Source organism: Mercenaria mercenaria, chromosome 6 (assembly GCF_021730395.1).
Source record: "Mercenaria mercenaria strain notata chromosome 6, MADL_Memer_1, whole genome shotgun sequence".
NCBI lineage: Eukaryota > Metazoa > Mollusca > Bivalvia > Venerida > Veneridae > Mercenaria > Mercenaria mercenaria.
This window is the reverse complement of record NC_069366.1, coordinates 11,939,610-11,958,000: the sequence shown is the minus strand read 5'-3', so window position 1 is coordinate 11,958,000 and position 18,391 is coordinate 11,939,610. Positions and strand designations below refer to the sequence as shown.

Below are 18,391 nucleotides of genomic sequence, written 5' to 3'. Positions count from 1 at the left end.
TCCCAGATATTTTGACTATCTAAATATTTTCGATCTTTTTGACACGTGACAGGTAATGTGACCGCGCTGATATTTTTGAATGTCATATAAGGGCAAATAACTGCTTCAACTGTTTAGCCAAATCATGAAATGATTGCCTCCCATGTACACATGTAGTAGTGAGCCCACTCTTCAATGTGATATTTTGTTTAATTGATGAGGATAGTTGAATTAAATGAATGAACAAATTAAGCATAGCAAAAGTTCCTTCTAGGGCATGTCTATATAAATACCGGTATAAAACGATCATCTGGTAAACTTTTGGTTGCAACGTCTGCATTAAATACTGGTCATCAGTGCGTGGAACCCCAGGATCGGACACAAGGACAAGACAATTCAACCTTACTGGCACTTCGTATCCTTCCGTTTAAGCGTTCCAGGGGGTGTTACATTTGCACCAAGGGTGCGTTTATTTCTGTACCAAAATACAAAAAAAAACCCACTAACATTTTGAAAGAGAACTATGCCTAAAAATGTCAGGTGAGCTATTTCCAAAGTATTTACGCTAACATAAGTTGTTAAATCCAACAACAAAGTAAATCCGTTACCACTTTCAGTTGAGTAAATACGGCAATTAAGAAAACACTGGCTATACACATTGACCCGGTCAGTCCATGTAGTGTACCATTCGATGCATTAATTGGTTGCGCACAATTTGAGGGTCGCAATGGTGTTTGTTTTCACATATTGACCATGCATTCGAAGGTAACGACGTATGCTAACCTTTGTGACAAATAAGATTAGGCATGTTTCAACAAAGCCATTTTTCCATCCTGGGGTTTAGTAATATGTAATCTGCAGAGCGTGTTCAGCCAAAAATTGACCTCAATTAAAATCATTTTAACGTCAGAGGTTAATTGTAAGGTCACTGAGTTTAAAAGGCCAGCTGTTTTACGTACTTAATTTTGTTCAATAAAATAAAATAAATATCATATGACAGCGTGTGCTTTCACCTCGGGTGACATTCTGCCCTCGGGTTGACGATATCAATGTCACACGCGCTGCCATATTATATTTATATAATGTTTACTATTAAAAGAGGTAAAAGCCTTCTAAATGACTCTTTATAAAGTTAATAACTCGTTCCAAAATCTCGATCCAATAATGGAACACGGTCTTGATTGTTCAAAAATGGATCGCTAATGGAACGCACTAATAAACACCGAAAAAGCGGTTTTGACAGTGTTAAAAGGTCCCTTCATTCGGTCCTTTTTCCGGAATTCAACCATATATCAAAAATAATATATGTTTTATATTCTTTTTAGTTTTCATGTAAAACAACTTATTCTTTCTATGATTTAGTGATGATTAAATTTCGAAACGCCAAATATCCATCGAAACGATTATTTTACATCCGCCCTTTCAAGCAATCTCGTGTTTGAGAAGTCACACTTCCTGCTGGATACTTATCATGTAAAATATTATAAGTCTGTTTTCTGCTTACACCAAACATAGTACACCAACAAAACTATATGCCAATTACCTACAGATACAATATGTCTTTATTGTCTGATAGTGCAATGTATTGCGACCGTGCAACCTGAAAGTGACGCAGTGAAAATAAATATATTTCTAATGTTTCTATAAAGTGTCCCCTTTTTTGCTGTGAGCCAGCTCATGTGATAAAGATACAATACTGTTAAGAAGTATACTTTACTACCTTCCACCGATAAAAATGTCTCTGAGTCGATAACGGCACATCGGAACCACCAATAAACTTGTGACTTAGGTCATATGGCGAGTTTCCAGCTTTGATGGTTGAGGAAGACCCAATGTAACCCTCCTTGTATTATTTCATCTCAAGCGGGCACCTGGGTAGAACCACCGACCTTCCGTTCTAAGTAAAAATAGCTAAAATAGGCTGGACTTTGTCACTACCACGTAAAATAAAATACATATTACAAATATCGGAAATTTTGAGACAGTGCACTTGACACTGGCCAGAACGTACATGGCCACATCGAGTAAGTGTGGTTGTCACTGACCAGGTCGTACATGTGCACAGTGGGACAGTTAGCTTGACACTTGCAAGAACGTTCATGGCCATAGCGAGACAGTGTGGTTTGACATTGGCGGCTAGAACGTACATAGGGACAGTGGGACAGTTAGCTTGACACTGGTCATAAGTTACATGGTTACATCGAGACAGTTAGCTTGACACTAGCCAGAACGTACATGAAAACATCGAGACAGTGTGCTTGACACTGACCAGATTGTACATGGGCACATCATGACAGTAAGGAAACATAATGAAAATAACCACATAAAGTGTATTTACAAATAAGATGGGATCAACGGTTTGACATCTAAGGTACTGGATACTTGCTTCATTCAAGGAAAGTAGTATTTAAGTTTCATAGACATCGCACGATGTTCATCCGAGCCAGTATCCTCCGTCTACATCCTATCTTCGTTTGGGCTTGTGTCAACTGATGAAACAAATGTAACGATAAAAAATCAATGGTATATAGCTACGTCTTCCCGTGGTTCATATGCTTTTATGCACAAACCTATGTTCAAGTCAAAATTTCAGTTTCAATTTTCCGAGCTCCCTGACAGTGGAGTTCATTGTTTACCACATAGAAGGTCCCGTGTGTCCGTTTTCTCATTTACCACAGAGAGGTATCCGATATGCATACACACCGTGTGATTGCTGCAGAATTAACTTCCTCTGAAGAGTACACTCTGCTTTGCTGGCCTTTCGAGATGTATGATACTCATATATGATACTTCCATTATCAATCATGTTGTCTGGAAATATAACAATTATAAGAGGAATTCTACACAGACGACAACTGAGAAGGAAAGTAATACGGTTTCATTCTGCTGTCCAACATGAAGTTCTCCAAGTTAGATACAAACAATCCCATTCCAGATAGAATAAGTATGAGAAGTCACGCAAGGGGCAGTGTGTACAGCTTACAGTTCTTCTCTGGCGTAACTTTTGTATACGCCATGAACATTCCTAAATTAAAACAGAATTAGTAAAACCTAGTCAATGAAAGAAGTAAACTATTTTAAAGCATTTCTTAAGACGTATAGATTGCTTTCAATGTAACTAGGGTTCCTTTCAGCTGGATATGTATTAGTGTAAAACAAATAAGATTTTTCGCTTTCTAACTATGTTAAATTACCAGGTAAATTTTGGTAAGCTCGGCTGATCATTTTCGGTTGTGAGTGTACAGACCAGAAAGAAAATGCCTCTGTATACGTTATATCTTACCGCTAGATACACTATAAGAACCATGGCCATGAACATGAAAATGTACTACCCTGTTTCAATCGCGGATTTCTCACATAAAACGCGCATTTCGATATATGGGTACAAGTCGTAATTTATCTTCCATCGTGCACCAGTCAAATTGTCTCAATATTTCATATCACAGAGACACTCCGCATATTCTATGCTTTCATCAACGTTACAGAAAAAACTTGGATGAGCTTCCCTAATAAAGTTCCGGTCTAGATGTAAACAAACAAAAACAGAATGTGAAATATTCACAGTTATACGATAATATAATCTGGAAAGTAGATCCCTCGTAAAGTGGAAAGTAGAAACTCGAAATGGTGGATGAAAACCATCTTTTTTCATTTTGAAATCATACAGTGGTACACATATGTATTGTTTATTTAATTCACATTGTACATTGTGTTGCATATTCACATTCCAGCATACTCGTGTAGTTAAACGACGATTGATACCAGCCAGTCCTAATATGTTTCATCCAAGCTTCTTCTGTAACATTGACAAAAGCATAAAATAAGGGGAGTGTCTCTGCGATATGAAATATTGAGACAATGTGACTGGTGCACGATGGAAGATAAATTACGACGTGTTCAATATGCATAGTACCCATTTATCAAAATGCGCGTTTTAAGTGAGAAATTTGCGATTGAAACAGGGTAGTACATTTTTCCATTCATGACCATGGTTCTTAGGGTGGCGGCATTCTTGGAACATAAATATTACTGTTGGATCTTTGTCGTTAACGAATAAAAGTATAGAAATGTACAATCAGCACCTTTTTGAAATTTAAATGCCAACCATTTGTCCAAGAACATCAACAAAGTGAAGGCAACAAGTGAACTGTTTTCAGTGGTTAAGTTTATGTTAATCCATATTACTTTTTTATCTTTATACAGATTTATTTGTGATCTTTGCTTTATAATCTAATTTAGAAAACACCATTTTGTTGTTATCATAGGCATTCGGCACATTTGTTTGGCCAAAAATGAAGCTATATACGATAAAAACATCAATCAACAGTCCAGGACCTAAAAATAAATTCAACACACATTTACTATACATTGATTAAAAATATTTACCCATTTGCTATATGAGCCGCACTATGAGAAAATCAACATGTGCATTTGCGACCAGCATGGATCGAGACCATGCTGTGCATCTGCGCAGTCTGGTCAGGATCCATGCTGTTCGCTAACGGATAGGCTTTGAAAGCGAACAGCATGGAACCTGATCAGACTGTGCGGATGCGCAGGCTGGTCTCGAACCATGCTGGTCGCAAATGCACTATGTTGATTTTCTCATGGTGCGGCTCATATATTGATTGCATGTTTACTCAGTCAATATATAATAAATGGGTACTGGATTTATTTTTGAGTTATGAACTGTCTATTGATGTTTGGATTTATTTTTGAGTTATGAACTGTCTATTGATGTTTCTTTTTTATCATACATAGCAACATTATCAAACAAACAAATATGTCGAATGCCTATGATTGTTATCATATATTTTTAATTCATAATTTGACACCTCTTTCAGCATTCTTCTAAGCAATGGTCTCTTCTACATTAAGTCATTGAAAATGAAAGCAGGTATGTACAAAAACCACTTCAATTACAGTATTTAATAAACATAAATAATCTCGAAATTTGTAATGATCCCGTGATTTTATTACCGCCATTTCATTGTGCAGGCCTAAATAATGAATAAGGCACTCAATCACTGTCCAATAAGAATTTTCGAAACAAAATAATATAATTGTCATAAAACAGAGTAGTAGCTTCCAGTTGCAAACTACATCTAATTTGACAGAGGACTGAATATAGGACATGCGACCTTAACATTTTCCTTCTACGAAAAGGATAATTGCTTAAATCAATGCACAAACACACGTTGATAAAAGCATGCTAATTTTGGGTTAAAACACTTAACACAACGAGGACCTGTCTGCAAAGGTGCTTTATCTAACCTTAACTTGATAAACGCTGCACAAATTTTAATGCAATGGATGTATAATATGAATAATGCACAATGCGTATGCAGGGCCTAGCCTCGTGATATAGGTGGCTTAATTGGCCTAATAGTGGATGTTAACGATTTGAACACTGGATTATAGATGGACTTATCAAGATTATAGAAACACATGTTAAATACGATTAATAAAGGTAAAGTAGTTACAGTTGTTTTGTAAAAATAGAAAGTGTTTGTACAAAGATAAATGGATCAGCCGAAGTCTAGACCAGACACACTTCAATTTACAGAATCTGAGTCAGAGCTCCCCGGTGCGGATCTTGACATGCCACTTCCTATGGACTTTGGACGTCTGTCCCCCGGAACTGTTGTATTTCACCACACAAAAGTGAAATTTGTCCAAGTGTTTGCACAGAGGTCTTCTGCAGACACGAGAGACCACGGGTCTGAAGCTGATACAGAAACACGCATTCATGTTTCAACAAACACACAGGCAGAGTGTGAAGTCGGTAATACAAGCAACGAAGACAATGCAACAGGTAAGTAAATCGGTAAATAATAGTATATAATTATTGAATATATTGTAATACACAAGAATGTTTACGCTTTAAAACATCATTAGATCTATGTTTATTTTGTTCGGGTTAACCATAAGAGCTCAGCACATGCTGAGATTGATAGAACTTTTTTACGATAAAAATATGCAAAATCTAAACCGACATGAGTGGATTTTTGGTTCAGATTATTGGATTTTGATGTTCACACCAACATAATTTAAACAGTTACAGGTGGCTAAAAATTCATTTGTATTTGTAAATAAACGTATATTCACAGACCACGGATAACAGACTGTAAAATATATTTTAACATAATGTCCTATGTAAACCTTTTTCAATGTCAGAAATATCGAATAATAAACCTATATTGTACATAGTCATGCAATAAAATTCAGAGCAAGCGTGGTACGGAAAACAACAACAACAACAAGACCCCCCCCCCCCCCCGCTCAAAAAAAACAAACTTTTACTTAAAAGCTTAAAAGACGATTTTGAATTGGATTGTACCGTACATAGTTATCCCCTCTGCTTCGTATAATTATGTCATACTGTGCCTGTGATGAGCCATTATATACATGTAATAGGAAGAGCTACACAAATTTAAACTTTGTGTTTGAATCAAATGTCATGTCCCGAGTATCCCAAATTCTGTAAAAGTCTAAAAGAAAATGTAATTCTTTAAAAAATTAATTAATAATGCTTAAATTTGTTTCACATATACATTTGTAATTTGACAGTGTCTTTCTCTGTCTTTAGTTTTAACTGTAGCTCGATTGTGACGACAGATTCGATTTTTTTGAACAGCTCCGGAAAGCCCAGTACATGTGTCATCTGATGTATTTGTATATACCTGATATTAGTTACAATCATAACAATGGTTTATATCTTTTTATTATCCAGAAGAAGAGTGCCATGTTGACAAAGATTCCAGAGAGGAGATAATCAGAATAAACCTTGAGAAACACCTGATATACATCAGTCATTTTATCAATCCAGATGATCTGATTTTACATCTGCACTGCTTTTCTGAAGGTAAAATCAAAATATACCTTACAATGGACCAGTTTAGTTAGGATTTTCCCTTGGATCTTCGATCATAAAATTAATGAAGGTCACGTTGCGACTTTCTGCTTTCAGGGCAGAAAAAGACTTTCGAGTACTCACAGCTGTTCCTTGAAAAGTAATAGAAATAATAAAAATAAGATAATAAACCATTTTATCTCAAACTTATGCAAAGTATTTGACAACTCACTTATGCACAATAATTTATTTTAACAACCAAATGATTTTAAAACCTTTGGTATTTTTTACAGGCACGAAGGTAGTAATTTGCTAGAGATGCCTCTAGAGAATCGATTACACCGTGACGTCATTTGAAGGTTTCATATAGTATCCAAAATAAATGTTCATACATAAATTTGGTTAATTACCAAAGTATTTGTTATCCGAACACACCAAATTGATTTCTTGGTCATTGAATGTTTTTCAAAAAGAAATTAGGAGCGAGCGAAATAAAAATATTCTTTTTGGATTTCACCTATTTTTGGAGCAGGCCAGGGGCGAATTAAGGAAAAATAAAAACCTTGTCACAAGAATCGACAAACACTGTTTTGAAAATAGATAAGAGAACCAAATATCCTTAAATAATGAAGGTCTTAAATGACAAAATTTTTGAAGTACAGGTATGAAATAATGACCTCTAGTGCGTTTTTGTCTAAATTCTGAGAAAAAATTATTACTTTGCACAAATTTGTAGGTTGATGAGTATAGGTCACTTCTCAGGCAGCTGGGGGAGGGAGAGGGGCTGTAAAACTGAATGTGTAGTCCAAATTGAATTATACCACCTGTTTCTCATTTAACTGCTACCCAGTTATGGCTGAAATTTATAATTTTAGGGATCAAAGGACTTTTTTCTTATCACCAATTATCATTTGTTGACAAACTTATTTACAAGTCTAACTGTCATATCGGCTGTCTATTTTGCATACTGGTGCAATTGTTGAGAGAAATACAGAGCTTGACACATGTTCTCCTGATGTTATAATGGACAATTATGGTTTAAAGCATTAAAATTTAGGAATCCCTGTTGTTACACTGTGAAAAATGCCCCTACACAAAGAAAAGGGTCCGCTCTGAAATCAGTCTGCAAATATTGACGGAAGCGGAAGCTAATTTTCAAAAACATTTTGATTATGAAAAAGATAGAGCTGGAAATTATTATTATTATTATTATAATATTTTTATACCAGATTTATATAGCGCCCTTTTCATGACCAGTTTCACGTTCAAAGGGGCTTTCCAAGTAAATTAGGAAATCCGTTGACCAAGTAATCAATTTGGTTTGGCCTATTGGATGAATTTATATAATTGGTTATTACTACTGTACTATTTGATCTGATTTTACTGTACTAAGTATATTTTGTCTGATACATCATGTTATTTCCCTGTCTTGGGCCGAGGAACTGACCTTCAGTGTCCGCTGTCACGCCCTAAATTGAGTAAGTCACAAGTCAGCTCTGTATACTTCCGGCAGAATCTCATTTTCTATAAAAATAACATGAGGTCATTTGATTTTCTTAAAAAATCTATAACGATTGTTTCTATTAATGACATAGTGTGATCATTCTATAAATTGAAATCTGCGCATGTGATGTGTAATTGACTTCATTTCTTGTATGCAAATGAGTTACTGGAAATAGTAACTAGGTCATTCAATATGGCGCCCGTTTGCACCCAAATCTTCCAAACCCGTTGAGCTTTGGATACTTTTGTACTTCTCGGCAAAACCTGGATCATTGCCTTAAATTTTGAAAAACAAATAAAAAGTTACTTTGGTTGCTGAAATATGATACTTTAGACCAAATATAATGCTTAAGTCTTGATTTGATCATTTCAAGCATGTTGTTTGAGATTTTCTGAAACTTTTTATTTAATTTCCATGTTGCCACTCTTGCAGAGAGTCCTGCCTATCATCAAATCATTGAGCAACATTAAATCCCCAAATTTACCTGGATTATTGCGGGAAGAACTAATCGCAATGCAAAATAGAAGAAGAAGAAAAAACAAAAACAATGTCAAATGTATGATTATTGTATGTCACCGGAAAATGTTTAAGGTCTAATAAAAAATCAAGATCCACTACATTTGAAGCTTGAATTTAGATATAATGTTATTTCTACCATATCACACATATAAAAAACAAGGAAAAACTCTTCAGCATTTACCATGAATTTCGATATTACAATAAAATGACTTATCACTGTGTTATTCACCGTACAGTTACTTCATTTTTCCTATTAGCTTGTGTCATATAGGTGTGCAGGTTAATGCAGGGAATGATTATTACTTGTGCCATTGATTGCTCTTCAGTTCTATGTCTAATCTATAGTAGTATAATTTAGAAACTGTCAATATCAGATATCAAAATTTCAGATCCATTGTATAGCAAGATAAAGTATGATATAAAGGAAGCATACAATTGTATTATGTTGACTTTTCTTTTACAGTAAAGAAAATATGAAATCGGTTATAATTATATACCAGTCAGACAAATAGTTCAGGATCGGCGGTCTATCTTTGCATGACATTATAAGAGCACTGAAGCAATTCAATTCTGATTATATTATAATGTGTTTATTTCAGAACAAAAGTCAGATATTCTCTCGGAGAAAAATCACATAAAGGCATCAAGAAAGGCCCTAGAAATGTTATTACATGATGTTGAGGAACCAGGGAGATTTGTTGAACTGAGGGATGCTCTTTCTGAAAATGATGGTAGCAGCTTTGGCATAATTTATTATACATTATTCCTTATATAAATTGCCGGTTAATAGTTTGTAATATTGATCGGTCTATAGTTCAACACTAACGTTGTTGCGTTAAAGCCATAACTTTAAAAAAGGCAACATGAACATTTATTTCTAATATCATGTTATTAAAACCCTAATTTAATGGCTTCAGATGTCAAAAACCCTTGTTTAAGCATAGATATGAAGTTAGAATCGCAATATCATAATCCAATTTTATACCAGTATTAAATAAAAATAGTTGAAACGAATCCCAATACTAAACTCATTTTATATTTACATTGGAAAAGGTATTAATTCTTATCATCTTTTTATAGATTTTATTTTATATGCTACATACCTATGGTTTACGATAAAATGATATTCTTTTTAAACAATATGAACAATACTTTTACAATATGAATTGCAAAGTTTTGTGCTGATTATTTCTTATATAATATGGTATCACGAGCAATTAAGACCCTTTACATTTTTTGAAAATAAAAATATGATTCTATGTATGTGATTTATGTAAATAATATATAAATGCATTCTAACTGTAGGTAATCCAAAGATTGTGAGTATCTTGGACGGCAAATACAGTCCAGATGATCAGAACTTCGTCAAGGTTGTAGACATCTTTACATCCAAAATAATCGAGCGTCTAGAACCATCAGAATTATTGCTCCATCTACTGCAAAACGGCGTTTTCAAACAAATGGATGTAGAAGAAATAAGAGGGAGGAGAAAAACCATGGGAAGATGAGAGCTGCTTGTGTTTTACTGATGTACTTACCACGTCGCACTGTGGACTGGTTCAGATGTTTCTTGCGGGTCTTGCAATTGATTAATTGTGACCTTGAGGATATTGCCGAAATGCTTGATCCAGACATGTTTAAAGGTAGATTAGTTTTTAAGAAAGAAGAATGACGTGTTGTTACTGTAAAATATAGGTACTCTCTCGATTTTGCATTTTATAGACCAGTTAAATTGTAAGGCATTGGTCATGTATTTTATATATTTAAATCAATTTTAACAAACACACGTTTCATTCATATATTGCAAATTTAAAATAATGTATAAAAAGGAGAATATTGAAACTTGACATTTATGTACTTACACGAAACATGTAATAGTTAAATATTGTAGCTATATTTAATGCAAAACTATTGACATATCATATTATTAAGCTATTTGAGACATTAAACACCAATAACGATTTAAATGTTTACTCAGTTTTGGAAATATCTTATTTCCAGATATTAAACAAGTACAGGCAAATGTACAAAACCGTGGAATAGCTTCCATTATAAGTTCCAATGAACCTAGAAGTGCAAAATCAAAAGTACCCTCAAAGCCTAAGTTTAGATTGTCGCCAAGTAAAATGAATAATGATACAAGTAAAATGAAGGACAGTTTGCGTTCAAATGCAGCACATGAAAGCTCCGGTACGACGAAGTCGGACCCATATGCAAACGTTGTAATGGCATCAGAAACAGAGTTGCGTCTTATGAGAAACGATAAAGCTGCATTCAGTGAAGAACCACACGCACCAGTACTGGAGCTAATTAGTGCAAATAGAAATGATGAAACACCATTAAATGAAAAGATTCATGAATCAGAACCTGAAGTATACAATTCAAAGATAATGCAAAGATATGCAGTTTGTGAAATGACATGCGGTAGACGTATAACAGTTATGAAAGGATCATTAGTGAATCTTAGAGTAGATGTAATGGTAAACACTACAGACAAGGCTCTTTCATTAACAACAGGGCTTGCAAAGACCATAAGTGAAAAAGGTAGACATGCATAATTCCTTAACAGACAGGTCTTGACATTATTTAAAACAGCAAAATTCTGATATTACTCTTATGCTAGAATATCATACAAGGGAATTTAGAGTTGAGATGTAAAACAAACAAAGCGTTGTATTTTGGTCAAAGTCTAAATAAGAACCCTTTTTGCTTTTAGGTTTGGCCTAGGAAAAACACAGAAGATATATTCGTATTTCCAAAGTTAAAGGTGCAATTTTCTTGTGTTAGGTTCTAAACTTTTTGCGTACAGTTTCAACTTTAATGATACTTAATTTTATTTTGTACTTCTTCTTCTCGTATCAAAATAGTTTGTATCATTATTTATTTTTATTTTCATAATAAAATTTGAAGTTTTTTTTTTTATTGAAGTGATTGGTAAAATGTTGGTCCCATGAGGAACGTTTCAAAATCTAGACACATTGAAATAACTTTACTGTTCAGTTTTTCGCTACCATAGTCTTAGATATGATTCTTAGACAATATCTTTATAGGAGGAGAAAAGATAAAAACTGATCAGGTGTAACAAATATTTTCAAAAGGAAGGAAGCATAGATGAGGGAGAAGCATTTGTAAGCGAGGCTGGTAGTCTACCTGCTAAACATGTGGTGCACGTGAATAGCCCAATCAAGAGAGAAGGGACGGAAAATGAGCACAGATTACTCGGACAAACAGTCAGGAATGCAATGATGCAAGCATCAGTTAAAAACGCCAAGACAATAGCATTGCCAGCAATCAGTTGTGGAACTTCTGGGTAAGTTTACTTACCCTACACACACTGTGCTTTAAAACAAAGCCCCTTATGAAAATAAATCTATTTAAATTTCAAGCATCCCGTACATAGTATACTCGGTCAAAACTATTTTTAACTCAGCACATACACCATACTTAGAATTACTATGTAAAGTAAAGAATTTCTCTTTACTCTTAAACATTTATTAAAACGTGTTGTTTTGCGTCAGTGATCAGTTATATCTCACTTGAACTATTTAATCAGGAAGCTGTACAATAATAAGGTCCAGCTGATATTTAAATGTAACTGATTCTCTTTTTAATTAGGGGTAATATGAACACTACAATGGGTACATGGGCACATATTACAAATATGCATATGTAACATATGTAATAACATGTATTACAAAATTAAAGAGAACATTACATTGCATTTTTATAAGAAACTAAAGGATGTTTAACTCCTATTCAACTATTTAGGCAAACGCATTCTCATTCGTGGCATACTCTTAGCTAGATAAGCATCATTTCCCAATAGTTTTACATATTTAGTAAATTACATGTTAAACAAACTGACTATATATTGGTTTCCTATTCTAGTAGTTAAAGTGTTTTAAAGCGCAGAAAATATTTCTGTAGATGTTTATATAAAGAAAAGGAGGAAATACATTAGTGTCACGAAAAATACTCTCCGCTGCATAAAGAAACTTCTGTTGTTCCATCCTAAAGATCCGTAACAAAGGTTTTTATTTTAAATTTTCCGACCATTGTGTATTGATCCAGAAGGTATCCATTTGTAGTAGACACTTCCATAGGTTTAAGTCTTTGAGGTCAATAGTCTGATGTACTAGTATAATATGAATGGCTGTCCCTGACGAATTCATGGGAAAATATTTTTAGAGAAGTGTTGATTAAACATCACCAAAACTTATATTATTGTGTCTGATGCTATTTTTAACCACTTACAGTGGTTAGGAAGACACTGAGCGGACACATATTTAAGTTCTTTGAGCGTTGACGTTTTGAATGCAACTGAATTTTAGTATCCTCGAAAGCTACCTATCATATCAAGTTTGGTCGCAATTTTTTATTCCTAAATTAATAATTGATCGAAGACCATTTCTCTATATTTAGTAACAATGACCTTGACGAAAACTACTGTAGTACTTGTCTCAGTGAAATTTACTTATTTACCAAGTTTGGTTTATATATCTCATTCCTAAAAGAAGAATGCAACTTAAATCTTAGCCTTCATGCTGGCTTCTGAAATTCCAAGTTTGATTACAATACCTTATTCGTTACTGAAATTGTTGAATAGAAACATCTTTCTATTTTTGGCAACTGTGACCTCGCCCTAAGCGACCAGAAAACATACCTCTGTCTCCAAGAATAGAAAAACTATATATTTACCATATATTTATAAGTAAAGAGGCAAACTAACTGAAACTTGCATGGTGGCATTTATTCTATGTTTTAATTAAATACATCAAACCATGTCTTAGATATGACTTCGGACAGACGACGTACGGACAACACAAAAGCTATGTTCTTAATCTTAGCCGGGAAAAAATGAAATGGCCGGAAGGAGTGGTTTTTTGTCTTGCAACTTGCCTAGTCGTGCACTTGAAAGTTATGTCCTTTGTGCTCTTGAAAGTTATTGAGTAAATTGGTTTTGATACCTCGGATCGAGCCTATTTATATGTTTTACTTTATAAACAGTCTGGTATACTTGTCACTAATGGTAGCGCTTATGTCTATATTGTTACTCTATCGTGTCTTACTAGATTTCGTTAAATAGGATACTAGCTGTTCTAAGGCGGTGTCCCTAAACTTTAATACTTACTCTTTTTCGCTGCCGCTCCCTTCTACTTCATCACTTTTTTACGGCTCATACAATTAAAATACACCCTTTGATGGGTATTTCAAGCAAATCGTTTGCTATGTATTTTCGCTACAGTTTCTGTTTGTGTTGGCCTTTTTGCAATGTTTGGTCCTGGCTATGTTCCTGTGCTGTCTTACCTTTTATTATTATTGACCTTTAGACAATAATGCTTCCGCATATTGTTTTATTTAAGTACAAAACATTACCAACCTTTCTTTTGCCGACACAGTAACGGCTAAATAGTGTACAGTTTTGATGATATATGAGAATGTACCAACGTCATGTGCATAGATTACAAGTGATATTTGTTTTACCACCGATCTAAATAAATAGTATAATTGAAATCTTTTTTTCTTTGCTTCCTGTTTTGGTTTTATCTCTATCGTAATCTTCAAATGATTTTGTTTCCTAGATTTACATCGAAGAAGGCGACAGGACTGATAGTGCGTGCAGTGAGAAACTTCTTTCGGGAGGACCAATCGAGTAGTTTGGAGCATGTATACCTTGTAGACATTACCCCACAAACTGCCAAAAGGTTTCAAGAAGCTTTGTGCCGTGAATTCAAAGATGACACGAAATGTGTTGTAGAGGTGATGAAAGAATCCTAATAACAAAATATAAATCGCAGGTCATCGGCTATATAACTATATGTTTCCTGTGCTAATTAGATGAAACTGAAATAATTATTATGTTATCATAAAATAAAACACTTAATGAATGGCTTACTGGTCATTAGTTAAAACGTCGGGTCGCGCGTAATAATTTTTATTATTGGCCGGCAAGCCATTCGGACCGAGCGCCAGATTTGATTACTGTACTCGTCACATAATAATAGTGTTATATATTACATGACTCGTTATATAAATCACCGGTCTATATCTAATACATGTTTACTGATCTAATAAACTAAACATTTAAAAATAAAACTATGAAATTTGATTTCTTATGTCGTGTAATGAAACACCTATTAAATGGCTCGACTGTCAATAGTCAAAACTATTGATCTTCGGACCTCGGACCACAGCTTTTACTATTGACAGTTTAGTCATTCAAAAAGTGTATGATATTTAGAAGACGGTGCAATGATTTCTTTGAGAAATTTCGATTTAGCTTCTACAAGGACCAGTTTTGTTAATGCATTCATTATTAGGGCGAACATGCATATTGTTGCAGTTGTGCATTTATTAATATGATGAAACATGTAAAATATGTCACTAGGTCTCCAATACTGCATGAAATATACCCCCTTTTTACTGATTAATTTTCACTCTTTTTATTACTAACGGATTTATTTCACGTTTTATAATAGTTATCGCAATTTTATGAGACATTACATTTACTTAGAATTTCGTGTTTCAGTTTAGGTGCACTTTCACTCTGTCTATGCTTTTACTAAATTGACCCGATTCAAAACACTGCATCAATCACATCATGTGACAAAGGTTCATTACTCTGACAAATGTTCAGTGAGTTATTCCCCTTTATACTTATACTTTCATGTTAAAGGTTTATTGCATATTATCTCTGTAATTACTAAATGGATTTTATATTTTACATCATCACCCACATCATGAATGACGAGACACATGAACTGTACATGGCGTGGCATTTTCATTCTATGATGAATGGAGTAATAGGGGGCGCCAGTACCTTCCAATTTTCTTAATATAACTTGCTTACTCAGTAATGCGGGGAATTTCTCATTCCATTGATAGAATTAGTTATCTCAAATAGGCCCATTTTAATTTCCAGCATCGAAATAATAGAGCACCCTGTCCCCTTTATTAGCCCCTGTACTGTTTGTTGGGTTGTTTAATGAAATTGATAAAGAAATTAATTATTCGCTACAATTTGGTTATAAGTAGATTCAGCACACATAAGTTAGATACATTGGATGAGGGTTTTTTTAACAACTGAAGAAAATATCTAAAGTGAAAGATGCGCACTGGCAATTTTAATGCTTAACTCAGCGTCGTATAATCCGCTTTTAATTCTAGAAAAAAAGTCACTTTTGAACTGGACTTTATTGAAGAACAGGATGAGAGTTCTATGGAAACAGGTCCATGCGATTGCAAATAAAATGAGTATTTTGAAGTGATCGTCTTTAAGCACAGAAGGCAAGTTACATGAAAGTGTAAAATTAAATAGATTCTTGAAATACGCAGAAAGCAGACGTTTCGACGGAATAAACTTGAGAGGAGCATTTCCTGGGAAAGGGCCGCAATGACCCCACATGAATATGACAGACAGAGACCAAGTTCGTATTGTTTATTTTACTACAATTATGATCAGTTATAATTCTTGTCAATCTGGAAAAGACCTAGAAGAAATTTTGGATCGCTTAAACTTGTACTTCCCTGCTTCTTTTGGATATGATATGCAACGGGTTTAAACGTCCCAGCGCCACGGTGATCAGTTTCGTCTTTTCGCTCTGGCATCGCACGTTATTTTAGCTTTTAATTTGCAGCCTGCGCTAGCACATCAATACAAAGCTTATCAAACTTTGATTCAAAATAGTATACATGTACATGTATTTGTACATAGTACCCTGCAACTTCAACTTTCATTAATGTTGCCAAGGATTATTTCTTGATGCCGATAAATCTGAAATATTAACCCCTTTCCTTTAGGTTGCTAAGACTGAAATATAGACCCCTTTCCTAGAAATTGGTAAGACTGAAAAAATCACACCTGGTAAGACTGAACTATCAAGCCTCTTTCTTATATGTTGATAAGCCTTAAATCTCGAACCTTTTCTAGATGTCGGTTAGACTCAAATATCAATTTTTTTTTCTTCATGTTGATAAGACTGAAATATCGAACCCCTTTCCCGTACGTTGATAAGTCTGAAATATCAATCTCTTTCCTATAAGTCTATTAGACTCAAATATCAAGTCTTGTTGTCTTAATGTTGATAAGTCTGTATTAACAAACCTCTTTCCTTAATGTTGGTAAGACTGAAATACCAACACATCAGTTAAAAGAAAATGCATTTGAGCCGCGCCATGAGAAAACCAACATAGTGGCTTTGCGATCCGCGCAGTCTGATCAGGATCCATGTTGTTCGCTTTCAAAGCCTATTGCTATTAGAGAAACTGTTAGCGAACAGCATGGATCATGACCAGACTGCGCGGATGCGCAGGCTGGTCTGGATCTATGCTGGTAGCAAAGCCACTATATTGGTTTTCTCATGGCGCGGCTCATTTTACTTTCTAACAAGCGAAGAAAGGATTGTCATGCAGTACAGAGTCCCCTACTAGAAGCTGATTACTTAACTCGACATAGCCTAATGAGTGATTGATGTTTGGTCAAGTGTTACCTTGACCTTTGAGCTAGGGGTCTGGGTGTTGCGCATGACACATTGTCTCATTATGGGGCGCATTTGTGCCAAGTAATATTAGCCCTGATAGGGAATATGCCCTTCCAAATATGACCTTTATCTTTGAGCTAGTTGTCCTGTTTTGCGCTAGACACATCGTCTCATTATGGGAATTATTTGTGCCAAGTGATATTAACATTCTTTGATAGTTGACAAAGTTACAGAACGAACACGAATTCGGGACGAACGAACTAACAATCGGACGGACGGACGGACGCTGCTTTTACTTTTTGCCGCTCCCAAGGTAAGGGAGAAGGGCAAATTTGTATTTAAAAAGATCAAAGTTACGATATCTTATGTCAGCTTTCAAAAGCAAAGGTTTATATAAAGTTCCAATGAAGTTCCAATGAAATTCCTTCATTGGTTTTAGAGTTATTTAAGGAAAACAATAACTCTTTCGCATTTTATAAGTTTCTCAAAATAAAATATTCAAAAATCATGAATTTATTTGTATAATTGCATTATGATCTGAGATTTTTAAACTTTCAATTCAGTTCATGCATAGTTTACGGAATATTGAAAGAAATTGCATTTTCGGGGGATTGTCAAAGTGCAAATTGGAAATGACAAAAAACTATTATGCGGACTTGACTAATGATACTTAAAGACCAATTATGAAGTTATAATGCAATATCTTCTACGGATTTAGAAATTTCAAAAGGCAGAGTTACAGAAATTGATGTGTAAACTTAGATGGTTGTTTGAATCAAATGCATGCATAGGCATCAGAAATAGTGAAAGAAATGTCAATTTTGAAATTTTTTCTAAGTCGAAAGTGGGAATAATTTTGTCAAAACGAAAGTCAGAGTAACGAAATATGGTATGTGAATTTGCCTTATGATCCTAAAAATATTTTGTAAGTTTCAACGTGATATTTGTATGAGTTCAAGAGATTGTAGAGCGGGTCAAGTGTATCCTAGGTAGCAACTCCTCAATCAAATATAATTTGGGGGTAAATAGTATTACAGCGCTTTCAGTAGGAAGTGA

At 34.5% G+C, this 18,391-nt stretch overlaps 2 protein-coding genes across 2 annotated transcripts; both read left to right on the top strand.

Annotated features, from left to right (window-relative positions):
• Positions 1-4,998: 4,998 nt before the first annotated feature.
• On the top strand, positions 4,999-16,639 carry LOC123550314 (uncharacterized). Its single transcript, XM_053545115.1, has 7 exons — positions 4,999-5,794; positions 6,713-6,844; positions 9,455-9,586; positions 10,161-10,498; positions 10,857-11,399; positions 11,906-12,165; positions 14,438-16,639. Exons 1-4 carry the CDS (start codon positions 5,503-5,505, stop codon positions 10,361-10,363), a joined length of 759 nt encoding a protein of 252 aa, XP_053401090.1. The 5' UTR covers positions 4,999-5,502; the 3' UTR covers positions 10,364-10,498; positions 10,857-11,399; positions 11,906-12,165; positions 14,438-16,639.
• Positions 10,474-14,633, top strand: LOC123549656 (uncharacterized protein TM_0508-like). Its single transcript, XM_053546666.1, has 4 exons — positions 10,474-10,498; positions 10,857-11,335; positions 11,954-12,165; positions 14,438-14,633. The coding sequence occupies exons 1-4, from the start codon at positions 10,474-10,476 to the stop codon at positions 14,631-14,633; spliced, it is 912 nt and encodes a 303-aa protein (XP_053402641.1).
• Positions 16,640-18,391: the final 1,752 nt, after the last annotated feature.